Here is a 13,019-nt window from a genome sequence, read left to right as displayed (position 1 = left end):
GCCCTAGGGTTCCAATCTCCCTCTCCTTCCTATGCTGCTCTAATTTTTCCTTTGCCTTGTTTCTTTTCTTCTTTTTTCTTTTCTTTTCTTTGTTCCTTCCTTCCTTCTTTTTTTTTTTTTTTTTTTTTTTTTTGAGACAGAGTCACTTTGCCACCCAGACTGGAGTGCAGTAGCGCGATCTCGGCTCACTGCAACTTCCACCTCCTCGGTTCAAGCAATTCTCCTGCCTCAGCTTCCCGAGGCTCTGTGCGCCACCACGCCCAGCTAATTTTTGTATTTTTAGTAGAGATGGGATTTCATTATGTTGGCCAGGCGGGTCTCGAACTCCTGACCTCGGTGATCCACCTGCCTGGGCCTCCCAAAGTGCTGGGATTACAGGTGTGAGCCACTGCGCCCAGCCCTTGTTTCATTTCTACTGGCTGATCGGTAACAGCTCATTTTATATGATAGGAATTGAGTCTATTTTTCCCTGGCTGGGTTTGTGGGTTTTGTTTTGTTTTGTTTTGTTTTTGCTATACAACAGTTTTACAGTTTTATACAGCTCAAAAGGTTCCCCATTTGTTTTATAGATTGAAGATTTCCAACCTTAGTTAAGAAAGTCTCCTGGCTCCTGAGGTGGGAGTGGCAGGCTCTTCCCCCCACCTCCCTCTCCTAGGCCTGTCCTTAGCGTGTGGGAGGGAGGGGTGCAGTTCTTGTCAATTTGTAGGCACTCTTTTTTTTTATGCGATCTTGGCTCACCGCAACCTCCACCTCCCAGGTTCAAGTGATTCTCATCCCTCAGCCTCCCGAGTAGCTGAGACTACAGGCGTGTGCCCTAATTTTTGTACTTTAAGTACAGACGGGGTTTCACCATGTTGGCCAGGCTGGTCTTGAACTCCTGGCCTCAAATGATCTGCCTGCCTTGGTCTCCCAAAGTATTGTGATTACAGGCATGAGCTACCGCGCCCAACCTGTGTGCACTCTTTATATATTATAACTTGTAATGCTATGCTTTTGAAATGTTGCAAATATCTCCTCAAGCCTTTGTACGCTGTCTTGCAAAAGGTTTTTAACGTGTTATGCAAATACTGCTATCTTGTGCTTCACAGATTCTGGATTGCCAGCCTTGGTTGGGAAGACTGCCCGGTCTGAGCCTGGTGGGGGTGGGGCGTGGGGCTCCTCATCTCCTTCTCTACCTGCCCCCACCCCACAAGGGCCTCTATCCTTATCTCCAGCTTCTCCTTTCCCAAGGTCCTGCCTCCCAGGGAGGGAGCCTGCTCAGCCAGGAGGCGCCAGCCTCCCACTCCCGCCTCCCCCAACCCAGTCTTTCCTTATCTAGAATAAGGGTTGTTCCATTCCTTATTTATTTATTTTTTTTTTTTTGGAGACGGAGTCTTGCTCTGTCGCCCAGGCTGGAGTGCAGTGGCTGGACCTCAGCTCACTGCAAGCTCCGCCTCCTGGGTTTACACCATTCTCCTGCCTCAGCCTCCCGAGTGGCTGGGACTACAGGCGCCTGCCACCTCGCCCGGCTAGTTTTTTGTATTTTTTAGTAGAGACGGGGTTTCACCGTGTTACCCAGGATGGTCTCGATCTCCTGACCTCGTGATCCGCCCGTCTCGGCCTCCCAAAGTGCTGGGATTACAGGCTTGAGGCACCGCGCCCGGCATTTTTTTTTTTTTTCCTGGCTTTGTTGCCCAGGCTGGAGTACAGTGAAACGATCTCAGCTCACCGCAGCCTGGAACTCCTGGGCTCAAGCGATCCTCCCGACTAGGCTTTGTGAGTAGCTGGGACTACAGGCCACGCCACCACGCTGGGCTAACTTTATTTTTAGTAGGGACGGGATCTTGCTATGTTGCCCAGACTGGTCTCAAACTCCTGGGCTCAAGCGATCCACCCGTCTAGGCCTCCCAAAGTGCTGGGATTACAGGCGTGAGTCACCAGCAAGCCCCTTGTCAATTTTTAAAAGTTCTTCCCATTTCTGTCTATTAACCTATGCCACCCTCTGGGTTGCAAATGACTCCTCCTCAAGTCCTGTCTCTTGTCTCTCTTTATAATGTTGTTGGTCACCTAACATCTTAAGGTGCTAAGTTGTATACACAGCGTCCACCTTGTACCCAGGGTTGTGGGTTTCCGACCTAGGTTAGGCAGGTCTCCCGGCTCCTGGGGAAGGGGCGCCCCCCCTTCCCTCCATGAGTCCTTATCTGGCAGCTTGTCCCTTCCCACAGGTCGGGCGCATAAAAGCGCGCTGGGCCGCGGCGGGGCACTGCCACCATGTCCTCACTGCGCCCGCTGCTGCTGGCCCTGGCCCTGGCCCTGGCCGCCGTGCCGTGCGCCCAGGGCGCCTGCCCCGCGTCCGCCGACCTCAAGCACTCGGACGGGACGCGCACTTGCGCCAAGCTCTATGACAAGAGCGACCCCTACTATGAGAACTGCTGCAGGGGCGCCGAGCTGTCGCTGGAGCCGGGCGCAGACCTGCCCTACTTGTCCTCCAACTGGGCCAACACCGCCTCCTCGCTTGTGGTGGCCCCGCGCTGCGAGCTCGTCGTGTGGTCCCGGCAAGGCAAGGCGGGCAAGACGCACAAATTCTCTGCCGGCACCTACCCGCGCCTGGAGGAGTACCGCCGCGGCATCTTGGGAAACTGGTCCAACGCTATCTCCGCGCTCCACTGCAGGTGCCCAGCTGCCCAAAGCTCCGAGCCCACCCAGGCCCCGGCCCCAGCTCCGCACAAACCCCCACACCCATCATCCAAGCCCCGAGGCTGCTCCACACCCCTGAGCTCCCGACTGGAACTGGGAGCACCAGGCCTCCCTAAAACCAGTCGTGGAGGCCCCATCTCAGAGTCCTTACCCAGACCAGGTCCTCCTTCTCTTCACCCCCAGCACCCGGTCCCCACTCCACCTGCAGCCCAGGACCCTGGGACGGAGATCTCGCCCCAGCTCTCTGGGATTCAGAGCCAACCCTCCATCTTCTGGAATCCTCCACCTACCCACCCGCCCACAGCTGTTCTTCCCAGGGAGGGCTGGCTAATTCTGGGGACTGAGAAGTCCTAGACCCCCTCACCTTGGTCCCCAGAACCAAAGCCAGCCCCCATGCCTCACATAATCACATCTCCAAATTCCCAGACTCCAAAACTAACCCAGACCTCAAGACCTCAGACTCAATTATAGGAACCCCCAGTGTGTAGCCTTCCTGCTCTCCACTCCCCTAGACCCTCTAGACCAGCCTCAGCCCTAAAACCAGTCCCACAGCCCACCCCTAAGACCCATCCCTGGAGGTCCCTGAGGCCACCTTGCACTCACAGACCTGGGACCTAGATCCAGCGGTGACACCCTCCCAACCTCCCAAGCCCTCCCAAGTCACTCCCGTCCCCCAGGGGCTCCAAGGAGTCCCAACTCCAAACTCCCAAGCTAGGATCCCTGGTTCCTGAACTTGGAGCCTCAGACCCAGACTCCCCAGTCCCCACCCAGCCTCAGGCTTCTAGAACTCACCACACCCTGGGTCTCTGAGAGCCCCTGGAAGCAATTTTTGATTACATTTCAGGTGCAGCTGATGCTTTGCTGGTCTCTCATCTGCAGCTTCCACAGAGTGCCAGACCCCTCACTCAGCCCATTCCTGGGCTCTGCTGAGGGGCCCCAAGACCCAGGAGAAGGAGCGTTCTGCCCGCCCCCCCACCTCCCCTGCAATACAGCCTTTGTGCACTGGTCCCCGTCTGTCATCTGCTTGTCCCTGGGATGCAAATCCTCACTGGACCGGGTGGGATGGAGGAGAGAGCAGGGTGGTTGGGCCTGGGTCAGCCCATACACAGGACAATGCCATGGATGAGGACACGCCATTGACTTGGACATGGTTTTACGTGTGCACAAAGACACGCACCACAGAAGGACATGTGAGTGAACTACAGGGGAACCTTGGGCTGACTGTTAAATATGAAATATGCCCCAGCCTTTTCAGTAAATAACCCTTCTTTAGCCTGGTGTGGTGGCTCAGGCCTGTAATCCTAGCACTTTGGGAGGCTGAGGTGGGCGGATCACCTGAGCTCAAGAGTTGGAGGCCAGCCTGGCAAACATGGTGAAACCCCATCTCTACTGAAAATACAAACATTAGCCGGAAATCACTTGAACCTGGGAGGTAGAGGTTGCAGCGAGCCGAGATCGTGCCACTGTGCTCCAGCCTGGGCAACAGAGCGAGACTCTGTCTCAAAGCAAACACACAAGCAAAAAACTCCTCCTTGAGCCATTTCTGGCCTCCCAGGGGGCCTTCGGACTCCCTCCATGGTTCCTGCAGGGGACAGCAGGGTGCGGGCCTTCTAGGACCCAGCCCTGGGCTAGGGCTGGGATCTGCAAGTGATCAGATCAGGACTTAGTGGTTGATAAATGCTTTTAATCCCCACATTCCACACACGGGGGACACTGTCATTCACATTTTCATATTTCTGTTCTGGTCACAGTCTGTGTCCCCACACCCTCATGAATGAGGGACTTTGATGGATGCCTGGGTTTGGGGGGTCTGCGGTAGCTGGAGAAGATACACAAAGGGTCTTCGGAGGAGAGTGTGGGACAGCTTTGAGGGGACGACAACTGCAGACACCTGGAGGGAGCTAGAGGAAATTCTGAGACTTAAGAGATATGGAATGGCCAGGCGCAGTGACTCACGTCTGCAATCCCAGCACTTTGGAAGGCCAAGGTGGGTGGATCACTTGAGGTCAGGAGTTTGAGACCAGCCTAGCCAACATGGTGAAACCCCGTCTCTACTAAAAATACAAAAATTAGTGGGCGTGGTGGTGGACACCTGTAATCCCTACTTGAGAGGCTGAGGCAGGAGAATCACTTGAACCTGGGAGGTGGAAATTGCAGTGAGCCAAGATTGTGTCACTGCACTTCAGCCTGGGCGACAGAGTGAGACTCCATCTCAAAAAAAAAAAAAGAGAGAGTAGGTAAGTAGAGATGCTAAGGGGAGATATGTGAAGAGATCAGAGGTCAAGGTCAGTTCAGAAGGACCCCGGGGTGTGAAGGTAATGGAAGATCAAGGATCAGGGGCAGTTAAATGGGACAGGAACTGAGTGAAATGAATGGCTCCATTCCCCCTTCAACAGACATTCACTGCCACTCTGCTCACAGCCCTGGGCTGGGTGGTGCTGGCAACACAGCAGTGAGCATTCAGTTTCAGTGAAGTTCAAAGAAGCAGAGACCAGCCCTCAGCATCCTTGAGCACAGGTGTCTATGCATTCACTCAACAGAGATCTACGGAGCATCTGTGCCAGAGCATCTGTCAGGCACTGAATTTACAAGGAGTGGCTCTGCCCTCACGGGGCTCAGAGAGTGCCGGGAAAATGCTGGAGTCCACCGCTTAAGGGTGTGGAAGCTGTCCATCAAGAGAGAAGCCAAGGGCCAGGGAGGAATAAGGGTCCTAAGAGGTGGCTAAGAGTTAGGGGCTTCTAAAGCTCAGGGAGATGCTGTGGGGTCAGGACAGAGGAGCCAGCCAGTCACTCCCGGAGCTGCACAGACACGGAGGAGTCAGTCACACGTGTCCGCCGCAGCCCACCAGGCTCCATGCGGTTCTTGGCCTTGTGCAGGAAGTGGATGAAGCGCACACCAGGACCATAATGGCGGAATACGTGGGACACCTGTGGTGACAGCACCTGGGGTTAGGGAGGAGCCCTTTTCGAGGACCCGTGGACCTGCTCTCCTCCCTCTGTGAGGTCTTGGGATAAGAACACACGTCTGGGGTTTAGGGCCCCAGGGCTGAGAGTCTCACCTGGACCCAGCGGCCAGGGGGTCCTCTCCCAGAAGTTCGGGGGGCCACGTGGTGCTGAGCGATGACGGAGCGGCGGTCGGCTGCCAGGAGCCAGACGTGCAGTTCGTAGACGCAGGCATCCAGCCGGCTGTCCTCAAACCTGCAGGCGGGGTCAAGGCCTTCAGCTGCCACTGCAGTCTCAGCTACCCAGCCCCAGCCCCTGGACCCGTTCCCCGTTCCCCGTTCAACACACATGCTGCTACCCACGCCGTGCACAGCCCTGAGCTGGGTGGTGCTGGCAGCATAGCAGTGACCAAGACAGCCCCATGCCCCGTCCACACGGGATTCACAGTCCAGTGAGGGAGGCTGGCATGCCACCAAACATGACAGCCAGGAACGGCCAGGGTTGGGATGGGGAGCACGGGCAGAGGGGTCAGGGCCAGGATGGGGGGACCCAGGCAGAGGGGTTGGGGCCAGAATCGGGGACCCAGGCAGAGGGGTTGGGGCCGGAATTGGGGGCACAGAGAGGTTGGGACTGGGATGGGGGGCACAGGGCACTGGAGCAAATGCACCTGACCCAGCTGAGGGGTGATCAGGGAAGGCTTCCTGGTGGAGCCACGTGTAAGTGACTCCTAAGGAATGAGACGGAATTTGTCTTGAGAATAGAGGGTGACAGGCTTTTAAGAAATAAAGAATAGGCCGGGCATGGTGGCTTATGCCTATAATCCCAGCACTTTGGGAGGCTGAGGCGGGCAGATCACTTGAGGTCAGGAGTTCGAGACCAGCCTGGGCAACATGGTGAAACCATGTCTCCACTAAAAATACAGAAATTAGCTGGGTGTGGTGGCACGTGCCTGTGGTGCCAGTTACTTGGGAAGCTGAAGCAGGAGAATCACTTAAACCTGAGAGGCAGAGGTAGCAGTCAGCCGAGATGGCACCACTGCAGTTCAGCATGGGCGACAGAGTAAGACTCTGTCTCAAAAAAAAAAAAAAAAAAAAAAAGAAAAGAAAAGAAATAAGGGTCAGCCTCAGTAACCCCCTGGCACATTTCAAAATCAGAAAGACTCAAACAGAAGGGGCCAGGGAGGTGGGCAGGGCAGAACCCTGCAGCACCAGGAGGGTCTTGGTGAGGGGCTGAGAGCAAGGGGAGCTCAGCGTAAGGCTCGTGCTCTGGGCAGCCCTGTGTGATCACGGGGTCAGGCTGGCAGGGCAGGGGCACGCACCAGTCCATGACCGTAATGTCTGGTTGTTCGTCATCCAGCAGCTCCTCCCACAGGCCCTCGGCCAGAAGGTCCACACACTGCTGCTTCACTGTCCAGCTGTGAAACAAGGGCCGGGAGAGGCGGGGTCTGCGATCTGCCAGGATCCTCGGGGATCTCCCCGGTCGGCCTGGCTCCAGGGAGCAGGAAGCCGTGTCTTAGCGCTTTCTTAGGGATAGCTTGGGTCCCCACATTTGGGGTGCTCCCTCAGCACCTTCCAGTCTCAGTCCCCATGGGCCCCTCTGAGGGCAATGCATCCTGAACCCCATGCTACAGACGAGGAACCCGAGGCTGAGGATGGAGACGTGTCCGAGGTCAAGCAGCAAGCATGTGGCAGAGCCAGGATCCCAACCCTGGCCTGTGTGACCCTGAGCCTCCGAGTCACACCAGCTCATCTACTGCGCAGGAGCAAGGCTCTGTTTCATGGAGGACAGGGGGTGGCCTGGGGTGACTCTTCCCCTCCCAGGGAAAGAGCCTTAGAATAATTACAACAACAACAAGAATAGCCAGGCGCGGTGGGTCACGCCTGTAATCCGAGCACTTTGGGACGCTGAGGCAGGCAGATCACTTGAGGTCAGGAGTTCGAGACCAACCTGGCCAACATGGTGAAACGCCGTCTCTACTAAAAATACAAAATGAGCCGGGCATGGTGGTGCACACCTGTAATCCTAGCTACTCAGGAGGCTGAGGCAGGAGAATTGCTTGAACCTGGGAGGCAGAGGTTGCAGTGAGCTGAGATTGCGCCACTGCACTCCAGTCTGGGCAACAGAGTGAGACTTCGTCTTAAAAACAAAAACCAAAAACCAATAATAGCTGCTATTGACTGGTGCTAGCCAGACCTGGCCGAGCCCTAGGCTGTGTGTTTTACAGGCATTCTCTCTTATGCTAACCCTGTTTACAGAGTGGGAAATGGAGGTCTAGAGAGGCTAAGTCAGTTTCTCCAGTTCTTACAGCCAGGAAGGGTGGAGCAGGGAATGGAGTGTAGGCCACACCAGCCCCGGCGACTCACCTTTGGTTCTGCTGAAGCTTTTCGGTTCTAATGTACCAACCACGGAAATTGCCTGCAGGTTGGGGAGCAAAGGGTTAGAACACGCCAACACTGGAGGACCCTCCCCACCTTCAGCAACCCAGCCCTCCAAGCACTTACCCAGAGTCTCCAGGGGTCGCTGGGTGGGACCAGTAGGGGGTGCTGGCTCATAAATGTTGATGCCTGAAATGGACAGGTGAGTGGAGCCTCTGGGCAGCCCCTCCACCTTCCACTGCCTCATCCCTCCCTACCCACAAGGCTACACACTGGAAGGGCAGGAATCTGTGCCAGGTCAGGGAAGCCCGGCAGGGATGAGTGAGTCAGGGCTCCGGGGAGAGGGCGATGCCGGGGGGTAAGCGGGGTGTGGTGAGACAGAGACAGAGGGACAGAGAGAAGAATCCAGAGAAACAGACAGGCCAAGAGTTTGAAACCAGCCCAGGCTGGCCAACATGGCGAAACCCTGACTCTACTGAAAATACAAAAATTACCCAGGCATGGTGGTGCATGCCTGTAATCCCAGCTACTCGGGAGACTGAGGCAGGAGAATTGCTTGAGCCTGGGAGGCAGAGGTTGCAGTGAGCCGAGATTGCACCACTGCACTCCAGCCTGGGCGACAGCAAGACTCCGTCTCAAGAGACAGAAACATAGGCAGAGGGGGAGAGAGAGAGGAAGAGAGAAAGAGAGAGAGAGAGGTGTGAGGGAGAGGTGTGAGAGAGGTAGGTGAGAGACACGACAGAGAGACAGGGGCAAAAAGGAGAGGCACAATGACAGAAAAGGAGACAGAGGGATGCAGAGAAATGCAGAGACAGTGAGAGACAAAGAGCCAGAGAGATAAGGAAACAGAGAGGAAAAGAGGAAGAGACAGACGGTCAGGGTGGTGCCTCCCGGCTGCTCGGGGCCCTGCGCACCTTCGGGATTGGGCGAGCGCAGCAGGTTGCGGTAGAGCGGCCGCCGTAGCAGGAGCAGCTTCCAGGTGAGGCGAGGGGGCAGCTCCAGGCCCCCGCTCAGCGGCCCCCACTCCTCCAGCAGCAGCTGCCGGGCGTGAACCTCGGACGGCTGCTCTGGCTCGGGGAGCTCGGGGGCCTCCGGGGCCGCGGGCGATGGCAGCGACGGCGGTGAGGGCAGTGGTGGGGGCGACGGCGGCGGTGACGGCGACCGTGGCGAGGGAGGCAGCTCCTGCGGGCTCGCGGGCCCATCGGCTTCCATCCCGCCACCGAGCGCGCGTCCCTCACGCACCTCCTCCATCCCTCGAGGCTGCACGACTGTCCCTGTTTCGCAGGGCTGGGGTTAACTGGGAGCGGGAAGGGGCAGGGCACCCCGGCTGGCATTTAAGAGAGGGGCGTGTCGGGGGAGGATCTTGTCCCTCGGACCCTCCTCCCTCAGACCCAGGAGTCCAGATCCCCAGCCCCTCCTCCCTCAGACCCAGGAGTCCAGGCTCCCAGCCCCTCCTCCGTCAGACCCAGGAGTCCAGGTCTCCAGCCCCTCCTCCCTCAGACCCAGGAGTCCAGATCCCCAGCCCCTCCTCCCTCAGACCCAGGAGTCCAGATCCCCAGCCCCTCCTCCCTCAGACCCAGGAGTCCAGGTCTCCAGCCCCTCCTCCCTCAGACCCAGGAGTCCAGGTCTCCAGCCCCTCCTCCCTCAGACCCAAGAGTCCAGGTCTCCAGCCCCTCCTCCCTTAGACCCAAGAGTCCAGGTCCCCAGCCCCTCCTCCCTCAGACCCAGGGGTCGGGTTCCCCAGTCCCTCCCCCTTCAGACCCAGGAGTCCAGGCACCAGCCCCTCTTCCCTCAGACCCAGGGGTCCAGATCCCCAGCCCCTCCTCCTTCAGACCCAGGGGTCCAGATCCCCAGCCCCTCCTCCTTCAGACCCAGGGGTCCAGGTCTCCAATTCCTCTTCCCTCAGACCCTGGAGTCCAGGCACCAGACCCTCCTCCCTCAGACCCAGGAGTCCAGGCACCAGGCCCCTTCTTAGGTCCCCAGACTTCCTGCCCCAATTTTCCCAGGGCCAGCTGAGGACCCAGCGTGGGCCTGACAGAGCATGTGACAAATGCGCTAATGCCAGGGCTCCGGACTGTCTAATGGGCCCGTGCACCTCATTAAGATCTAGCATGGCAGGATTAAGAGGCTAATTAACGAAGACGCCCCCTCCTCCCCCTTCCCACTCTGCAGAGGGGGAGCGGATGGATGAGCTGGGGTGCAAAGGGGAGGTCCTGCCTCTGCCACTTCCTTCTCTGTCCTTACCTGGGACACCCCCTTGGGGCCCTGACACATTCTGTCCAGAAAACCAAGGTGGGGAGAGCAGAGAGACACCCAAAACCAGAGATGAGGAGCCTCAGAGATGGGGGACCCCAGGGAGGAACAAAGATGGCAGCAAGAGGGAAGCAGTGATCCCAACTAGGGGTTCTGGGGGCCTGCACCCCTGCTTGGGACTGGGGTGGGTGGCTGCAGAAGCCTCCTCCATCAGAGGTCACGAGGAGGTGGGAGCAAGGGATGGGGCTCAGGTGGGGACAGGAGGTCAGGTGTGGAGGAAGTGGAGTGGCAGAGGAACCTGTAGAGCCAGATGCCCACAGGCATTTCCTGCCCATGGCCACATCCCTCTACCTGGCCCAGGTAAGCTCAGCACTGAGCTGATGATCAGTATCATTCACCAGTGAGCGCTTTCTTTCTCTTTCTCTTTTTCTTTCTTTCTCTTTCTTTCTCTCTTCTTTCTTTCTCCTTCCTTCCTTCCTTCCTTCCTTCCTTCCTTCCTTCCTTCCTTCCTTCCTTCCTTCCTTTCTTTCTTTCTTTCTTTCTTTTTCTTTCTTTCTCTTTATTTCTTTCTTTCCCTCCCTCCCTCCCTCCCTCCCTCCTTCCCTCCCTCCCTCCCTCCCTTCCTTCCTTTCTTCCTTTTTCTTTCTTCCTTTTTTTTGTTTTTGAAATGGAGTCTCACTCTGTCACCCAGGCTGGAGTGCAGTGGTGTGATCTCACCTCACTGCAACTGCCACCTCCTCCCAGGTTCAAGTGATTCTCCTGCCTCAGCCTCCCGAGTAGCTGGGATTACAGGCACCCGCCACCATGCCCAGCTAATTTTGTATTTTTAGTAGAGACGGGGGTTTCACTCTGTTGGTCAGACTGGTTTCAAACTCCTGATCTCAAGTGATCCACCTGCCTCAGCCTCCCAAAGTGCTGGGATTACTTGCGTGAGCCACCGAACGGTGAGAGCTTTCTACTGAGTGCTTCTAAGTTCATTTCATTCTCCTACAAAGACAAGATGGGTGCTACTATGATTGGCATTTTATAGGTAAAGGAAAAGTAACAGCAAACGTGTGTGTGCAGCTGTGTGCTGGCAGATGTCCTCTGGGACAGGTCTTTCCACTACAACAACCCTGTGAGGGATGCTATCATTATTCCCATTTTACAGATGAGGAAACAGAGGCCGCCTTCCCAGGCCGGGTGCCATAGAGTCCCAGATAACTCCACATGCTTCCACAGGCACTTCCTGCCCCACGTGCTCAGACACTCACAGACACTTGGGGGGTGGGAGACATAAGTCATGCCCCAGTGATGATGATCATGTAATTGAGGCTGCCCGCATGCCAGGCATTGCACTAAGTCCATTATGTGCAATGGACTTAGGTAATTAATTAGGCAATTAATTCAGTCTCCACATCCACCCTAGGAAGCAGACATGACTAGGAAGTCATGCCCATTTTGTGATGAAGAAACAAGGCACAGAGAGGTCTAGTAACTCACCCAAGGTTGCACAGCTGGTATACAACGAGTTAGACAGACTGGCATACAGAAGCTTAGAGAACATACACAGAGACACAGATTCAAATTGTCCCCAAGGGCTGGGTGAGGTAGCTCACATCTGTAATCTAACAGTTTGGGAGGCCGAGGCGGGAGGATCACTTGAGCCCACGAGTTTGAAACCAGCTGGGGCAGCATGGAAAGACCCCATCTCTACCAAAAAATTAATAAATTATCTTGGTGTGGTGGAACACACTTGTGGTCCCAGCTACTTGGGAGGCTGAGGTGGGAGGATCGCTTGAGCCCAAGAGCTCAAAGTTGCAGTGAGCTGAGATCGAGACACTGCATTCTAGCCTGGGTGACAGAATGAGACCCTGTCTCAAAGAAACAAAAAACAAAAACAGGCCACGCGCAGTGGCTCACACCTGTAATCTTAGCACTTTGGGAGGCTGAGGCAGGTGGATCACTTGAGGTCAGGAGTTCAAGACCAGCCTGGCCAACATGGTGAAACCCCGTCTCTACTAAAAAAAAAAAAAAAAAAATTAGCCAGGTGCAGTGGCAGGCGCCTGTAGTCCCAGCTACTTGGGAGGCTGAGGCAGGAGAATTGCTTGAACCCGGGAGGCAGAGGTTGCAGTGAGCTGAGATCGTGATACTGTACTCCAGTCTGGGCAACAGAGCAAGACTCCATCTCATAAACAAACAAACAAAAAAACAAACCAAAAAAATCGCCCCTGGGAAGAAACAGTCTCACACAGAAGCAAGCAGGAGATGATGGTTACATTTATTGAGTCTTGGACTCTTTGAACCTCACAACCCAGCAGAGGTGGGAACTGGTAATTGTATCTCTACTGACAGATCAGGGAACTGAGGCAACAGAGGTGAAGTGACTGCCCTGGAAAGTTGGGAATTACCCAGTACCTGGGGGGTGGGGAAAAACCAGGGGAGGGAGCAGATCAACAAATACTGCACCTGGAAGTTCCCCAGCAGATTCCCAGGCAAACACTGGCAGAGCCCACGACACACGCACAACCAGACACTCCCCCAACCACCACATGCACACAAACCCACGCCCTCGTCCTGGCTGCCCGCCCACCCTGCCTGAGAACCATCATTGCCATGGGGGAGGAGGAGGAGAAGGAGGGGTATCTGGTGAGTGGAGTCAGAGCTGTGCCCAGGTCAGACACCAAGGCGGGGAGTGGCTGGGAGCTGGAGGCAACTAAGGCAGAAGGGCAGCCAGGAGTCTGTAGAGTGGCTGGATGCGGTAGCTTGTGCCTGTAATCCCAGCACTTTGGGA

General features: G+C 56.1%; 2 protein-coding genes across 2 annotated transcripts; one reads left to right on the top strand and one right to left on the bottom strand.

Moving 5' to 3' along the window:
• The first annotated feature begins 2,241 nt into the window (after nt 1-2,241).
• SYCN (syncollin) lies at nt 2,242-3,690 on the top strand. The gene is made up of 2 exons (XM_005589165.4): nt 2,242-2,651; nt 3,521-3,690. Exons 1-2 carry the CDS (start codon nt 2,251-2,253, stop codon nt 3,528-3,530), a joined length of 411 nt encoding a protein of 136 aa, XP_005589222.3. The 5' UTR covers nt 2,242-2,250; the 3' UTR covers nt 3,531-3,690.
• A 654-nt stretch (nt 3,691-4,344) lies between these two features.
• NCCRP1 (NCCRP1, F-box associated domain containing) lies at nt 4,345-9,263 on the bottom strand. The gene is made up of 6 exons (XM_015441690.4): nt 8,908-9,263; nt 8,120-8,182; nt 7,982-8,033; nt 6,937-7,032; nt 5,735-5,873; nt 4,345-5,603 (listed from the first exon to the last, which is right to left on the bottom strand). Exons 1-6 carry the CDS (start codon nt 9,242-9,244, stop codon nt 5,463-5,465), a joined length of 828 nt encoding a protein of 275 aa, XP_015297176.1. The 5' UTR covers nt 9,245-9,263; the 3' UTR covers nt 4,345-5,462.
• Between the last annotated feature and the right edge of the window lie 3,756 nt (nt 9,264-13,019).

The sequence above is a fragment of the Macaca fascicularis genome, chromosome 19 (assembly GCF_037993035.2).
Source record: "Macaca fascicularis isolate 582-1 chromosome 19, T2T-MFA8v1.1".
Lineage (NCBI taxonomy): Eukaryota > Metazoa > Chordata > Mammalia > Primates > Cercopithecidae > Macaca > Macaca fascicularis.
Note: the sequence above shows the minus strand (reverse complement) of the source record. Positions and strands in the feature narration are given on the sequence as shown.